Source organism: Ostrinia nubilalis, chromosome 7, assembly GCF_963855985.1.
Source record: "Ostrinia nubilalis chromosome 7, ilOstNubi1.1, whole genome shotgun sequence".
In the NCBI taxonomy this organism is placed as follows: Eukaryota; Metazoa; Arthropoda; class Insecta; order Lepidoptera; family Crambidae; genus Ostrinia; species Ostrinia nubilalis.
Genome location: NC_087094.1, coordinates 2,086,600 through 2,103,090, shown reverse-complemented (window position 1 = coordinate 2,103,090; position 16,491 = coordinate 2,086,600). Strand labels below are relative to the sequence as shown.

At 36.0% G+C, this 16,491-nt stretch overlaps 1 protein-coding gene across 1 annotated transcript in view; it reads right to left on the bottom strand.

Moving 5' to 3' along the window:
- Nucleotides 1-10,419, bottom strand: part of LOC135073539 (uncharacterized) — a 35,620-nt gene extending 25,201 nt beyond the window's left edge. Inside the window, exons 1-2 of the mRNA XM_063967717.1 lie at nucleotides 10,218-10,419; nucleotides 4,605-4,673 (exon numbers count right to left, since the gene is read on the bottom strand). Of these exons, the coding sequence (XP_063823787.1) occupies nucleotides 4,605-4,673; nucleotides 10,218-10,301 (153 nt within the window). The 5' untranslated portion in view covers nucleotides 10,302-10,419. The remainder of the gene's footprint in view (nucleotides 1-4,604; nucleotides 4,674-10,217) is intronic.
- Nucleotides 10,420-16,491: the final 6,072 nt, after the last annotated feature.

The following is a 16,491-nucleotide window of genomic DNA, read 5'->3' as shown; positions in this document are numbered from 1 at the left end:
AGACAAATGTGGATTTTGATTTTTTAAATATATTTTTTTTTTACAGAGTGGAATAGTAGGGAATTTAGTGCAATGATTTGTATGGAGACCCCTCCACTTTGGTATAGAAGGCTCATTTTTGCACCAGTTGTTCTTTGGGTGCTCCTGAGTAGATTTCCGTCGGTAGACATCGGGAGCCCCCCCTGTGGTAGCAGGGGGAGGAGGGGCAAGTTTCCTTCTGCCGCGCTTCACTTTAAGACCCATATCTTCAAAACTATGGGTATTAGGGCAAGTGAGGTGTCATTTTCGGATAACTAAAGGATGGCGAATTCATTTCTAGAACAAACTTTTTGCCTTTTCATACAAAAAAATAGAAATATTGAGTAAAATTCACAAACACCAAAAAGTATTTTTTTAAATAAACGTCGTTTACTTTTAAACCACTGGAGATAATCTAATAAAAAAAATATGTCCTGAAAGCTACATTTATCAGGATTATAAATATATACCATTGTATGGTACTTTTTTTGAAAAAAGTAGGTAAAAAAATTTTTTTCAGGACACAGCGGGCGAATTTTACTGCGCGTCGGAAAAAAATATTGATTTTATACATGCATTCATACTATTTGGTTCATAAGCAAGTAAAGATTATTATTTTAGAATTTATTTAGAGTTCCTGGCACATCATGCTACCATGATTTGTATTTTTTCTTCAATTAATTTTGAACTCTATGTGTAAGACATAAGGTTTAAAATAGCTTAAATACATTTTATTATTGAAAATATCATAAGAAGAAAGCACTAAATACTTAAAGAACTTGAATTTGTCTAAACGTCTAATGATTATTATTATTTTAATTAGCACTTATTTCTACATACTATTGTACCAGTGATTTAACGGAAAGGTATCTGTGAGGAAAGTGAGGATTGATAATCATAGTACGGGAGATTATTTTTAGCACAAAGGCTACGGCTGTGACCATTATAGTTGTTTTTTCAGACAGCACCAGCTTCTGCACTACTTCTTGCACTAACATCTCACCTTTTCCAGGCAAGCTTCGGCAGCTACGGGCAATTGGTCAATGTAGGCTCCATGTTGCTATCGACTCTGGTCCACCCCCAACCAGTCGGGTAAAGGGAAGACTGAGTCGGTTGCTTGTAACTGACCCTATACGCGAACCCCTTGAACCAACAAAATTTTAAATAACTTGAAAAAATCATAAGGACATAATTAGGTACTGCCCTTGATATACTGATCAAAACTGCCTAGGTTGGTGGGCACTTACAGCACTCGTTCATAGTCAAGCATGTAGTAATAGTAGGAGGTAGTTGATCTAAAACAATACTAATGGATTAATATAAGTGGAGAAAAAACAGTGGATAGATCTTGAACAAGGGACGGCTAGAAAAGAGGACCAAAATCCTAACAGAACAGCCTAATCTGTTTTACTGACAGCTCCAAGCCAAGATGGCCTGGCCTTGGGAACGGGAGCGGGCGTCTCCTGTTAACACTACGAACACAGTGAACGTTTAAGGAGGTTGCTACAGTATTTCAAGCTGAATTCTACGCTATAATTATGTGTGCACTAAAAACAGGGGTGTAAAAAACGCAATATTTACATCCTGAGCCACAGCCAGGCAGCACTCAAACAAGGCCATCGCCTCAGTGAAGGTTGAGTCTAGAATTATTCTAGATGCAATCTTAAAGATGAACAAACTCTGAAGGCATGACAAAGTGTCCCTGATGTGGGATACCTGGACATACAAGGATCGAATGCAATGAGAGAGCCGACAGTCTAGCGAGACAAGGGTCAGAGACGATACCTATTGGGTCAGAACTGATAGTACCTTTATCTTAAAGCATAGGTACCTCATGGCCATAATATGGCCATATCCAAGAAGCACAGGGCTGAATGGGAAAACTCCAACGATATAAGCCTCTCCAAATCATTCCTAAAGGGAAATACAGGGTCATGGAGAAAATTTATCAAAGGTAAGCTCAAGCAGTTACAGGTACGCAAATTGGGCATTATGGAACGAACCACATGTCCCACAAAATGGGCCTAACAACAGAAGCTCTCGAGCATGTGGAATACATGTGGGGTCCATGAAACACTTAATACTGTAAGGATGGGTCTGCTTGGGTCAGCATATCCGACATCAGAAGACTATTAGGTGGCTTTCACTCAGACGCTTAATTCACCTAACTAATGGATAGGATTTTTTTGGATCATAAGGAATAAAAAAGGGAGAATAAAGATCCTAATGGGTCGCTGTGGACTACGCTTAGGTGTGGCCCTACATAAGATAACCCAGACAGCTTTGTATCAGCATTGGCTACTGGCAGTATATCAAGGGGTTCGCGTATAGGATCAGTTGCAAGCAACCGACTCAGTCTTCCCTTTACCCGACTGATTGCGGGTGGACCAGAGTCGATAGCAACATGGAGCCTACATGGACCAATTGCCCGTAGCTGCCGAAGCTTACCTGGAAATGGTACTGTCTGAAAAAACCACTATAATGGTCACAGCCGTAGCCTTTGTGATAAAAATAATCTCCCGTACTATGATAATATCAATCCTCACTTTCCTCACACTTACCTTTCCGTTAAATCACTGGTACAATAGTATGTACAAAATAAAAAATGTTAATTAAAATAATAATAATCATCATTAGACGTTTAGAAAAATTCAAGTTCTTTATTTAGTGCTTTCTTCTTATGATATTTTCAATAATAAAATGTATTTAAGCTATTTTAAACCTTATGTCTTACACATAGAGTTCAAAATTAATTGAAGAAAAAATACAAATCATGGTAGCATGATGTGCCAGGAACTCTAAATAAATTCTAAAATAATACTCTTTACTTGCTTATGAACCAAATAGTATGAATTCATGTATAAAATCAATGTTTTTTTCCGACGCGCAGTAAAATTCGCCCGCTGTGTCCTGAAGAAAAATTTTTTTTCACCTACTTTTTTCAAAAAAAGTACCATACAATGGTATATATTTGTAATCCTGATAAATGTAGCTTTCAGGACATATTTTTTTTATTAGATTATCTCCAGTGGTTTAAAAGTTAACGACGTTTATTTAAAAAAATACTTTTTGGTTTTTGTGAATTTTGCTCAATATTTCTATTATTTTGTATGAAAAGGCAAAAAGTTTGTTCTAGAAATGAATTTGCCATCCTTTAGTTATCCGAAGATGACACCACACTTGCCCTAATACCCATAGTTTTGAAGATATGGGCCTTAAAGTGAAGCGCGGCAGAAAGAAACTTGCCCCCCCTCCCCCTGCTACCACAGGGGGGGCTCCCGATGTCTACCGACGGAAATCTACTCAGGAGCACCTAAAGAACAACTGGTGCAAAAATGAGCCTTCTATACCAAAGTGGAGGGGTTCTTGCACTAAATTCCCTACTAGAATAGTTTCTCGCAATTTTGTACGAGCAAACTGAAAAAGCCGATTACTTAATACAGACGAGACGGCACGTTAAACTATAACCCCCTTACTAATAAAACTTACACGCTCGGTGATCAGTGTTTTAAAGTGACATTTAGTATGGAAATGACATTTTAAAACAGTGATCAACAACTGTGTAACTTTTTATTAGTAAGGGGGTAAATCTGTGGCATCTTGTAAATTGTAATACTTATGTGCTATTTTGCCATAAAAATGTAAAGTATGAGTATTACTCATTGAGTAATGTGCTATACTCACAGCTCTACAGACATGACATGTGTAATATCCACAGACAGAGTGGTACCTAATTTAGAAACTTGAATGTGAAATGTAGAGTTATTTCATGTTTGTTTTATCTTTGGGCTTGAAAACACGTAACTACGTGCTTATTGATATTGTATTATAAACAGAAATAATCTCATGTTGCAACACCCTAGCAGGGTTCATGATATGAAAAAACCTTTGTATACCAACATGGAGCAATAAAGAATTTTAATTTATTTTTAGGCCCTATTTTACAATCGCGATGTTTTTACCAAGTGGACCTTCTGCACGTTAGCTCTGTGCCTGCAAATCGGAACTTGCGTATGCGCAACTCCGGGCGGCCATGACAGCGCGGCGGACATTGCCCCCTCTCACTATCGGTAGCTGATGGCGACACGCGACACATGAGATCTATACCTTGAGATAATTACCTATAGTGAACGTTATCCTTATCAGCGATTGGAAAATAATTGCTGACCTAGTTTGAAGTAAAAAAAGATTTAGGGCGCAGCATTGTGCGATATATCTAAACTCTAAAGTATTTCACGCTCACAATAATCATTTTAGTTTTAGTATTTTTTCTGAAGCCCCTATAAGTAAGTCAGCGACTTAAGTAAGTTTTCAACATATCAATGTGATTAAATACCCAATTAAATGCTTTTAACGCGCTCAAGGAAATTAATAAAAAGAATTAAAATGTGGCTACCCCTTGTGGCTACTTTTTAAGTAGTGTTGTATCACTGGTGACTTTAATATTTGTGTTGTATAAAGTTTGCTTTTCTTTTAGTCTACTCAACATATTGGATAACTTAGACTACAAATTATTTGGAAATAGTTAAAGCGATACACTATGAACTGCATGTTGGTAAAAAATAGCGTGGCTACATTATACTTACATCGTGCAGTAATTCTGTCTTGTATTCTCTCTGTGGACGAATCGCCTGTTGGTGGTAGAACTGCTCTTCCTAAAACAAACAAAGAAGTGATTATTGACAAATTAGCTCCTTATAAACACGAAATAATTATAGTACCATTATCTTTATTAACATAGCGATTGTCAACTGTTATAATGGGTGTCTTGTTATTTCATCACATTATCATGATTAATATAATTTGAGTATTATGAAGAATTAGTTATTTGTGTCAATCTTAACTTATATACTACTACACCACAGATCTACTTGAACCTTCAAACCATGGTACCTTCTAGTTCTCTGCGACCCAGCTACTCTGGGTGCATCAACATAAACGCTCTAAAAGAAACAAGTTTTAGCGCTGGCACTAAAACCTTTTACTACTTAGTTGCTAAGTATTGGGGTTCCTTGAGGCAAATAAATTAATAAAATTCATTTGAATTAGCTAACACTCCATCTATATCATCATTAATACAAACCAATTTTTGGATAACTAGCTTTTGCTTATGGATTTTCCCGCTTTTGCTATCTACTTACTTACCTTAAGTAATTAGATATAATTTAGATCCCGACTCAGCTTAGTTACATAAGAGGTTATATTTACCTCATGACAATGTGTGAAATACATATAACATTGTAAAATGTAACCAAAATGTATTTCAATTCTCTTTTTAATACTATGTTAGTTACTTTTGTGATGTTTCCAATGTTTGGTTTTAAATTTAAAATTCACCAAATAAAAGCCACAAAGAAACAAAGTCAGTAAAGTAAAGCTTTAAAGCAACTCGCACTTGACTGCCTTTTGAATATTCTCAGTTGAACGGTTAATAGAAAAGTTCAGCTAGGAGAAACAGGAAAGTTCCGGAATATTATTAGTTAGATGTAGAAAATACGTCTAACTGTAAATCAGGTTTAACACGAAAAATGGGACATAACATTAACTTCTGTTTTTTCACAGGATCTTAATTATTCAGCTTAATTTTAGTCTTAATGAAGGCTTCATGAAGCACCAACCTACGGGAATTATATATTATGCCATCTCTTAATCTCGTTCCAATGTAGCCAGGATTTACAGAAACCCTAAAGACTAAGTTTTAAAAAGACCAGCGAAGTTACTTCATGATTCATAAGTCCAATATAACCTTATCATAGCAATATACCGGCGCCATAATACATTCCATTGCCCTCTATTCTATTCACAGCAATAAGCCCTAACCTATTCCAGAAATTTAATTCAACACAAACAAACTTCTAGTTTGTTCTTAGATACACACGTCTGAATAACATACGCTCTAGAATCTAGAATGTACTAACCCGCTTCGCCTTTAGCCTTATGTTTGGTCACGGTAACAAAAGATGTAGGTCACACTCGGCCGTATGAACGTATAAAATGAAAATTCAGCACCCGAAATCTATTACAGACATGTGTCACCTAAAGAATCTAGAATTTTGGAGGAATATTTTAGGACCTGCCTACGCGAAAGTAAAGTCATTTTATACAGGGAGTACGCATTTTTAAATTTTTAGTAGAGTTTTAGGGGAAAGAGACCGAAGTAAGTTGTAAAAGAGGAGTTGATTTTTTTTAAACCAATTAACTATCAGCGAGCTCACAACAGCGCGCATTTAATTTTGTTACTCGAGACTTGAACTAAAACTACGGGCTCGCTAGTAGTTAATAAGTTCCAAAAAATCGACAGTGGCATTATTCTCCCCTGTTACAATTCACCTCGGTCTCCCCTACTAAATAAGTCTGAACTTTATTGAACCTCATCTCGTATTCTAAGTAAATATATTATTTAAACCTCTATTCTCGTAGATCTGAAGTATACAGTTTCAAGTTGGGGCATTTCCACATTAAAATCGCCTTTATGTTCAGTCGAACGTCCTGCCCTCCGAGCTATCAAGGCTAACTTCCAGCAATTCATATTTCAGCAGAAAGTTTTCATGTAATTGTTCTTTGAACGTATAACGTTTAGGAGCGAGGGTCAGCCTCGACTTAAAATATCTATTTTGGCGGCAATAACTTGGCCCTCATAGGGCACACTAACTTTTGTAATTTTCCTTTCTCCGTCCTCCCAGGGGCACTCAAAGGCGTATTACTGTTGGTTAAATTTACTCTCATTTTCGCCGGGATGTCTGTTTTTTAGTTTTATTTCTTTGATCAAGCTCCTCAAAGTGGAAATTGTTTGAAACTTGGCCCAGGCACCAAATTGGTATTCAGCAGTAATTTCGCAAATTCTCACCTTGTGGATTGGAAGGCTTTTTTGGAGGGCTTCCTCAGGGGTGCCGACGTAAGGTTGCTGGCTAACAATACGTGAGAAAAACAATAATACAATATGAGTACTTACAAGACGCGATTGTAATGGGCATTCATTTTGAATCGAGATGCTTTGTATTTTAATACTACTATAATAATACTAGGGTACTTACAAACGAAATGTGATCTTTGAAAACCAAATATAAAAGAACACCCAAGAAATATTCCGAACAACACAGGACTACCAAGCTTCTCGTAGGACAACATTATAAAGAATTCAATAATGTTTTTGGCCTTTTGCAAGTCGATCCACTTGAACAATCCCAACCTATGATTATTTATCTATATCATACAAAACATCATGTTTTATCTGTAAAGCATTATTAACTTCTAGTTGATTTATTTATTTCATAAAGTCTGTTATGAACTTTTAAAAAGTTTTTTTAGTAAAAAAATTGCATTGAAATTATAAATGTACGACCCTTTGTTAGATCAAAAGACCTACAACCTTTTTTGACTGCCAACCCTAGCTTTTCCGCTTCTATTGGGTACCCGTAATGTATAAATTTGTTTGGACGCAAACGCGAGTGCCGGCGATTTTTGTTGAAAGAGTTTCCGAAACTTCAGGAAGAGGGCCGTATGTAAATTAAAAGGCTGAGTCTGAGGGACGTGTTGTCAGTCAAATTATAATTATTCACGCAAGTTAGAAATGTAGGATTTTGTTTGGAAAGTACTTCGTTTTAAACAAGTTACTTCATTCTACGAGTATGTAAAAAGATATAGGGTTTTTCAAAATGTTACTTAAAAGTGATATTTTGGCACTCATATTTAAATCAACGTAAATCAATGTCTTGGGTACTTGGGTATGATTAATTTGCAATCAAATAAAGATTTGTTTAATCAACACAAAGTGTCGAAAGAAATGGTCACGTCTAGTAACAATTAAATCAAAATCCATGTTTTCTTTTTGACTCAATGAATTCAATAGGTTAACTAGGTACATTATCGTATGAAAGAAGTACTAATATAAAACTTGGATTTTTTAAAATAAAAACCTAATAGTTCTGAAATGGAGGCCGCGTACCGAAAAAGGCATCGTGCGACGTCCACCCACAAGGTGGACCGACAACATCATAAAGGTAGCAGGGAAGCGCTGGACGCAGGCCGCTACCAATCGATCAACGTGGAAAGCATTGGGGGAGCAGCAGCATTGCCTATGGTCAGCAGTGGACGTCCTATGGCTGAAATGATGATGATGATGAAAACCTAATAGTTATTAGTTTTAATAAAACGATTAGGTGCCGATACGATTACGATTACGATGGATAAAGAGTCGTAACGTAACAGTCTATTGTTTTTTTACAAATAGGCTCTACAAAACATCGGTCCCAGTTTAACCCCACCACTGCTCCGGGACAATAATAAACTTCTAATTGAATTTTAATCCCGTTCAACTTTACCCAGTCCCAAAAGTCAATCACGTCTGTAATTTCGTATCACCCTTGCTATAAAAAATATCGCGTGACCGCTCCGAAATATCTAGAGTGCAAATAAGGCTGGTCCATGGAAAAACCTAGTAAGTGCAGAAGAGTAAATTTTACAAGAGAGCGAAAAAATATTCTCATTTGTTCTACTAATATGTTTAAACATTTTGAAGATTAAAAAATATACTTTGTGGAATATTAAAAAAAACTTATACACGAGGTTTATGTTCATTTAAAATATACAAAAAATTAAGCATAAGTAGTTATGTAACTCGTTAAAACCGAAATCAAAGCAATGAACAGCTCAAAATACATTTTAAAATTATAGTAGTAGGTTTAATTTTTAGTAAGGCACATTGACCATTTTAAAACGTGCATCGACTTACTAGGTGTCGTAATGTCCAGGTTACTTACTGGGTTTTGACACTAGTAAAAGCAAAGTAATTTCTAGATTTGAGCTTACGCGTCTGTCTTTTACCTTGTTTAGGCTGTAACTATAGCGATAACCGGCGTTTTTTGTATGCAATTTGACAGATTTTTGACGTTTGTTAAAGTTAAAGTAAAATGGTGCAACCCAGCCTTAGTCTATTATTTCAATTTCTGTGTTTACTTACATCCTTTGGCCACCTTAATCTAAGGTTATTTCGATAAAAATCCAAAATCTGTAAAATGTCCCTTACTGGGTTCTTCAACGGCCCAGTCAAACAGTATCGCCGGGCAAATATCGCATTATTGCCCGGCGTTGTTTGCGAACGTCTGTTTGCTCGTGTTCGCCGTGTAATGCGCGTCTATTAACTGTTCGTTACATCTGTGATATTCGGCTGTTTGGTTAATGCGAGGTTTTATTTGGTAGAGTGATAGTTAATAATTAGTATAGTAAGTTAATAGTAAGTTACATTAATAATGGTCAGTATCTAAAATATCTGTCTTGACATATTTGAAAATTTAATGCTATTATTTTTTTAAATGTTGTAAGTAATTATTTCTGAGATAAATAACATCATAGTGAATACCAAATATGTCATTATTACCCATGATTAATTTATTAACAAGATAACTAAAACGAAAGGCTCTATTTAAATTCAAGCCTAGATGAGAAACAGATTTGAATTTAATGTTGAATCTAATTTTTTTTTTTTTTTTTTTTTTTTTTTGTGATAGGAGGCAAACGAGCAGACGGATCACCTGATGGTAAGCAATTGCCGATGTTCGACGTCGTTTCATAATACGGGCCTATGTGTCGTAACTAGCTAATAACTTTTATAAGGCAATAAGATTTATGGGTGGTATCTACATAAACTCATAGCAAATGGCAGGTGCGCTGTTTGCGAATTTAGTGTATTCTGTATACCTACAGATAGTTTTGTTTAAAATACCTAAGTTTATGTACTGTACCTATGACACTTGACCCTAAAAAACCGCAAAAACTCTCTCTCATGCGATCTTTTTTTCAAATGTAATAAATGAATTTAGGTAAATAGCGCATGAAATTCATAAAGATTTCTGCAACTGGGCTTTTTTAATAAGCGCTTTTACGTATAAGTTTAATAACAATGTAAAAAAAAATACTAGCTGTGTCCCACTGCTGGGCAAAAATTCCCCAAATCCCCCAATCTACCTTCGGCCTGATCATCACTTACCATCAGGTGAGATACAGGCCAAGAGCTTCCTTAAAAAGCTTTCTTAAAAAATATCATACCGCTCTAAAGCCAACGTTTGTCACCTCTACTCATCGCCACCTTCTAAATTGTCGCACCCGTGCCAACATTTTCTACGACTTCCCCTGCCCTCAAATCTGCCTTCAAATACCACTTAAGATGATCGACAATAAAGTTTAAATAACCAAATCCTTACCTGCACATACGCATCTGACGCCAATCCACAGAGCAGCGCTCCAGTCAGCGCCCTCAGCACGGCTTTGCCCATATCTCCGCACATTTTGCCTAATTAACTCTTGTAGTCGTATAGCAGGCTACACAAGCGCTTCCAGTCGTATAGCAGACACTAAGTGTGTGGTTATTCACTTAACGCGCGAATCGAAACTGAGAGTGAAGCGGGCCGACGACCGGCCCCCACTTGGTGGAAGGGTTGATGCAACGTCCTATGACTATTAAACGTTACCTTTCTTTTTGGTCTGTGTATGCAATGGCTTAGGAACAGTTACAGTTAATAGTGGTCTAGGGTTTAAAATGAAGGTCATAGCTTAGACAGATAGAATACTCTTTATTGTACACAATTTACATAGTTATGGAATGGCACAATATAGGCTGTCCCGTCGCTAGGTAGCTATCTCTTCTAGACAATTCAGAAAGTTATTTGGAAATAAAAAAGGATGATAAGTTGAAAATAAAGACACCTTGGTCCTTAACACCACCAATTGGCTGACTTAGTTTTCTATAAATAAAAGTTTCACTAAACTGTAAAGTGACCTAAAAGAAATCCAAAATAACTAACCAAAATCGACGACTTATGAAAAAAGGTCGATTTTCTCATAGCAGATTTGTAAAATTTCCATGGACTAAAATCTCAAACCAAAGTTTCAAGGCTACTATATAAAAGTGCTAATTTTTTTGTTTCGAATCTATCAGTCAGAATTAAATCTTTTCTAAGAAAGATAAAGGGGAACTCGTGAAGAACTCATTATCACTCCATCAAAGTTTCGGACTTTCCCCCAATCTCTAATAGTCAACCGGTAATATAAATCAGTTACCGTTTACTGGAACCGTGAAATCAGGATTTGAGTCTGAAAATTTTTAAAACATCGTTTGCCGAGATAATTATTAATTTACATGTCATCATAAGGACTCTACACATTTTTTATGACTAAAAGTCGACGACTCTAGTTGGCGGGTTGGTAGCTGTTTGGTGTGTAGACTGCATTTGTGCTGGAAGACGTAGCGTGGGCAGGCCTCCTACTAGGTGGACCGACGTTCTGGTAAAGGTCGCGGGAAAAACCTGGATACGGGCAGCGCAGGACCGTTAGTTGCGGAAAGCCTTAGGGGGGAATTTGTCCAGCAGTGGACGTTATTTGGCTAAAACGAACGAACGAACTGCATTATACCAAATAAGTAGGTATAAGTACATAATGGCCATGTATGGACTACTACCAATGGTATACGATTGGGTTTGAACCTACACCATTACTGACTTAGAACATAAGTATAACCCGAACAAAAACATCCAGTAGTGTGTATCGCTTTACATGTTCATCTTTAATCTTATTGTTTAACCTTTATATTTATTACCTTTTAGTAGCTACTGTTATTACCAGTCTTACGAAAACTAACGACTCTAACTGCCCATTCTAAAACGCAATGTTTAGTAGAGTTAAAAGCACAACAATATACACATGTTTTAGCAAAATAAGTCTTATCACAACTGCATAAAGATATAGTGCTTGATAGTGCCAGCCAGTACGATTCATCACCATGAGCATAAAGGTGAAAAATGCCATCAAACGAATCAATAACCCCAGTCATAGTGGGCAAACGTCGTAAAAGTGGGCAATCACCATTGACCGTGTGCAACGTGCGCTGACCGGGGCTATTATGTGATACAGATCGGGGCTATTATGTGATGGCGATTGTGTGTTGTCGCTTTCAAACGTGCCAATACCCTTTATTTTTTCTTTTCTTTTAATTCCTTTTAGTTTGAAATTAAGCACTGAAACAGTATCGACAAGAAAGGAGTCATAAATCGAGTAATTAAGAAAATATAATTACGTAGCTCTTATTTTTATGAGATAGCAAAACATTTTTTATTTTTTTTATTTCTGCAAATAGGCTTTAAAAAAGCACTTTTACACGTAGGTATACAGTTAACTTATAGCCATCGTTTTATTTAAACAATCATGAAAAATAAGCAAAATATAAAAATCAGACTTCTTTTTTATGTTCTGTGATTAATTTAAACTATCGAGGGTCATGAAACTAATCACAATACAGCCTAATTTTCATTTCTCTTTACATCCCAATCATCACAGTCATATCTTATGTCAATAGAGACTCCATAGAATCCAGTCGCTATCACGTCACATAGTGCCCCGCGGGCAACTCATTAGAGATTTGCGCAAACTGAGAGCGCTCGCGAGTAAGGCTGAGTTGCACCACCTAACTTTAACGGTAACCATGGCGATAACCGGTGTTTTTGTATGGAGTTTGACAGATTTTTGACGTTTGTCAATGTTAAAGTAAGATGGTGCAACTCAGCCTAATTATTGCCGACTGGCGAAACATCCTGGCTTATGACGTATGGTAACAGACAAGAACATGTTGGATCATTTGAAACCATTTATTACGGTTAGGTAAGGGTCAATTATTAAGGCAATATGTACAGACGGCGGATTACTAATGTTTGGCCAAAAAACTTTTCCCAAATTATCACATCGCAAACAACGTTTCGCAAATTTTCATTTGGCAAATTCTCATTTGGCAAAGCAACTTATTGCAAACTTTTAATTCGCAAATGTTGTTTTTGGCATATTATTGTTTAGCAAATTATTGTTTGGCAAAGTATGGTTTACCAAATGTTTCATTAGGCAAAAATATTTCACGATAAACTATTTACAATATAATTTGATTGGTGCATAGAATGGATACAAATTAGCTTGTGGTTATTATTTTGTTTAGTGGGTAGTTAATATAAAATTTGTTCTACATGAATTTCCTTATTTCATTCTTTTTATCGAAATTTCCAAACGATTCATTAACAATAGAGGTGATTCTAGCGCTCGGCGGCCGCTGCCGCGGCACGCTTCGCTCGCCTTCGCGCATTAAGGGTCACTATTCTAACCTAACCTAACCTACTTTTTTCTGTAATACCTACTTTTTGCAACCATACTATTTCCTGCAATGTTTTACATAAAATTCTTGTGAAAACCATGATCATGTGTCTTATACTTTGATTTGTGGGTAACAGTGGGCATAGCTGGGCACCGTTAATCAAATAGTTAACTTCGTTAATCGTTAAACCGTTAATAAAAAAATTAACTTCGTTAAAAGTTAAAACGTTACATTTCGCAAGATTTAACGCAAGTTAACGTTAATCGTTAATCCGTTAACACGTGATAATAAAACAAAAAAAATAATTGTATGCAAGGTTCAAATAATTTCGAAAGCTTGTCGCGCATGGAATTTTTTCCTCTTTTATGTTTGCGCTACAAGCTTTCGAAATTATTTGAACCTTGCATAAGTAGGTACAATTTTTTTTTTCGTTTTAGTACAAATGCATTTCAGAATAAAAGCTTGTTTTTAATAAAAACCGGCCAAGTGCGTGTCGGACTCGCGCACAAAGGGTTCCGTACCATTGATTTATGATATTTTTTTTTTTAATTTAAGGTATTTGTATGAAAGATTACGCGGTAATAAGCGGTTTACGATTTACGAGGTATTAAAAAAAACTACTTACTAGATCTCGTTCAAAACAATTTTCGTTGATAGTTTTTATAGTAATGTAGGTATAGCCTGACCAGGAACATAAAAACCCTCGCCATGTTGCGGAAAACTAATGGTACTAATTTATTTTAATGGCAACAGTAACTGACAACTTCATTGACATGTCACCTTGCATGTCAGTCTATTGCTGTCAAAGTTTAAACAAACTTTATTTTAAATGTGCGCAATTGATTTTGAGAATTAAATTGCTAAAATCTTTTTATAGTCGTGAAAGAAAAGTGGTTCACAATGTTTTAAAGTATTTGTCGAAGAGAAATACTAAGGGTTCGGACAATATTTTCATTGAATAATGTTTTCGACAAAGGTTGTCAAATTGACTGACATGTTTATCGTATAGTACAGTCCACTATGAAAATTAGCTGTGGTTTGTTTCAACTACCTATTTTAAAGTTTTTTATCACTTTCTAAGTGTTGAATTTTATGGAATTGGGAAAGAAGTACCGAGTTTGAAGCGTTCATGAGCAGACATTGCAGTTGAATATTCAAGTTCTGAATTTGATTATTGATGAATAATAAAATAAATCCTACTAACTCGATTGACGGTTTCATTTAATTTATTTAAACCAGGTTACCTATAATAATATTTTTTCGTTAATTTATGAAAATATCAAATTAGCCCGTAATCCTGAATCCTGATACATAAAGTTAGCCTATTAATTTAACACAGGTACGACTGTACTCAGTGTTGCACTATCAAATGCAATTGACGCGCCTCCATGCCAGGGTTTTTATGTTCCTGGTCAGGCTATACATCATATTATGTTTTTTTTTAGATTTTTCATTTTCTTATTTTAGAAGTTAGAGGGGAGGGGGACCAACTTTTTTCCACTTTGGAAGCGTCTGTCACGCAAATTATTCGGTTTAGAAAAAAATATTTCAGAAACCTCGATATCATTTTTGAAGACCTATCCATAGATACCCCACACGTACGTGTTTGATGAAAAATTTTTTTGAGTTTCAGTTCTAAGCATGGGGAGCCCCCAATATTTTTTTTTTATTTTTGCATCAAAATCTTAATGCGGTTCACAGAATACATCTACCTACCAAGTTTCAACAGTAAGTATAGCTTTTATAGTTTCGGAAAAAAATGGCTGTGACATACGGACGGACAGACAGACAGACATGACGAATCTATAAGGGTTCCGTTTTTTTCCATTTGGTTACGGAACCCTAAAAAGTTTAAAACACTTTTTAGTAGTATTTCAATCTCAGAGCCTTGCTTCAATTACAATACAATTTAGCACCAAAGTGCTCGAAAAGACAAATCCAGCAAACCCAAACTCGATAAGTTTCCACCGTTTCGTTTAGGAATTTCTATGGCCACCTCCTGACTCCACCATCAGGACCCTGGACATCATCTAGTACTAAAGTGCACGAAAAGACAAATCCAACGAACCCAAATTCGATGCGATGCCGCCGTTTCATTTAGGAGTTCCTATGGCCACCTCATGACTCCATCATCAGACCAGCTCAATGGTACCATAACATTGCATTGTCATCGTACTTACATAAGTATACCAAATTTTAGCTCAATCGGTTCAGGAAAACTGGTCTTAAATTCAGTTGCAAGTGTTGTCCCACACATACAAACAAGTGTCGTTAGTGATCTGGTTACAAAAACTGTTGTTTTGGGTTCTGGAAGTTCTGGAAGCCCGAACGTACTTGTCAGAACGCGTTTTTCTAGCGTTTTTCAGCGTGCCTGCTGTATCTTTTTGGAAAATAGTAGGTACTGGATTAACGATTAACGGACTTAGGATAATTTAACGGAAGTTAACGAGTCCGTTAACATTTTTTAAAGTTAACTTAAAAGTTAATCCGTTAATAGAAATGTTAACTTCGTTAATTAACGATTAACGGATTAACGAGTTAATGCCCAGCTATGACAGTGGGTAAGTATGTGAAGTATCAATTTGACCAAACAAATTATTTGGGATATAATATTTGGCAACATAAAACATTTGCTATATAAACATTTGCCAAGTAAAATTTGGCAAAATGATAATTTGACCAAATGAATTAGTTGCAAAAAGTACAGTTGCTAAAAGTTCATTTGGGAAATGAAACTTTGGCGATAAGTTGTTTGCAAAGTGAAATTTGGCGAAAAGTAATTTGGCCAAACGGAAGGATACCACAGACGGCAGCACTGTTTGTTATAATATCTATTACAGCACTTTCCCAGGGCAATCCAGTAATGCAGGACTGTCGTCAGACTCTCGACTGTTTGAATTTCAAATTCGTACGGATCGGTGTTATGCGGGTTACTACAGAGCTAATATTAAAGCAATTATACTACTGAACAGGATCCTGCAAAAAACGGGATGTCTTCATGAGAAAGAGCTACTAACTACATAATAACAGAGTGAGTAGCATGGTATCCTTCCGTTTGGCCAAATTACTTTTCGCCAAATTTCACTTCGCAAACAACTTATCGCCAAAGTTTCATTTCCCAAATAAACTTTTAGCAACTGTACTTTTCGCAACTAATTCATTTGGTCAAATTATCATTTGGCCAAATTTTACTTGGCAAATGTTTATATAGCAAATGTTTTATTTTACCAAATATTATATCCCAAATAATTTGTTTGGTCAAATTGACACTTCACATACTTACCCACCGTTTCCCACAAATCAAAGCATAAGGCAGATGATCATGGTTTTTGCATTGCAGAAAATAG